We start from the raw sequence: 1,057 nt of genomic DNA, 5'->3' as shown, positions 1-1,057 counted from the left end.
TATTATTTTTTATTTGCAGGATATATTAAGAAACATGAGTACAGTCTGGCTGTTGAAGTCATCTGACTCAGATGATGATAGATATACAGATGCACTGTCAAAAGCAGGCTTTGTGACAGTACACGTACCCACTTTAAGTTTCAAATTCACCAACCATGGACCCTTGAAGAATGCCTTGCAACAACCTGAGAACCACAGTGGCATAATTTTTACAAGTAAAAGGGCCGTGGAGGCTGTCACTGAGATTTACAAACATCTTAGTGTGGACTGCCATCATTCCTGGAGTGAGAAGAAAATATTTGTTATTGGAGAAGCCACAGGAAGAGCTGTTCAGCAGTACTTGAAACTCAATCACATTGGCCAGGAATCAGGCAATGCACTGCAGCTTGCCCCCATCATTGTGAGAGAGGTTGTTGCATTTGACAAGCCTCTCTTGTATCCTTGTGGGAACTTAGGGAGGGATGAGCTACCCAAGCTTCTGGCTCAGGAAGACCGGGACTTCCGAGCGCTCACAGTTTACGAAACTCAGGAACATCCTCAGCTCAAGGATGCTGTCTCGAAGCACCATTCCACAGGGAAAATGCCTTCATATTTAGTGTTCTTTAGTCCATCTGGAGTGAAGTTTGTTTTGCCAAAGCTGAAGTCTGTGGGGATGTCTTTAACTGGTGTTAAAGTTATTGCAATAGGACCTGCAACCAATGCTGCCCTTGTGCAAGAGAATATACCCGTGCATGCAGTCTGTTCTTCACCATCTCCTGAAGGTCTTTTGCATACTCTGAAAAGTCCTTTATAGATTCTGAAGTACAATGGAATAAATCTGACAGCTGTGATTTTGTTGTGCCTTTGCTATAGGAGCTATAATGATTGTACTTGTTGGAATATGATTTTTAAGGATTCTGGGCACAGACTTTAGAATGTTGTGGATCCCAAATAGGATTTTCACTTTTTTTCATGAATACATTTTAAAAATATAGTAATGTTCCTAACCTGAAGAAATATATGCAATATATATTTAAAAGGTAAACAAACTATTTTGAGGAAATAAACATTGAAAATG

General features: G+C 40.1%; 1 protein-coding gene across 1 annotated transcript in view; it reads left to right on the top strand.

Moving 5' to 3' along the window:
* Positions 1-1,057, top strand: part of LOC119585099 (uroporphyrinogen-III synthase-like) — a 3,297-nt gene extending 2,240 nt beyond the window's left edge. The window contains exon 2 of the mRNA XM_037933727.1: positions 20-1,057. Coding sequence (XP_037789655.1) covers positions 35-793 — 759 coding nt within the window. The 5' untranslated portion in view covers positions 20-34 and the 3' untranslated portion in view covers positions 794-1,057. The remainder of the gene's footprint in view (positions 1-19) is intronic.

Source organism: Penaeus monodon, chromosome 19 (genome assembly GCF_015228065.2).
Source record: "Penaeus monodon isolate SGIC_2016 chromosome 19, NSTDA_Pmon_1, whole genome shotgun sequence".
In the NCBI taxonomy this organism is placed as follows: Eukaryota; Metazoa; Arthropoda; class Malacostraca; order Decapoda; family Penaeidae; genus Penaeus; species Penaeus monodon.
This window is presented reverse-complemented; position numbering and strand designations above follow the sequence as displayed.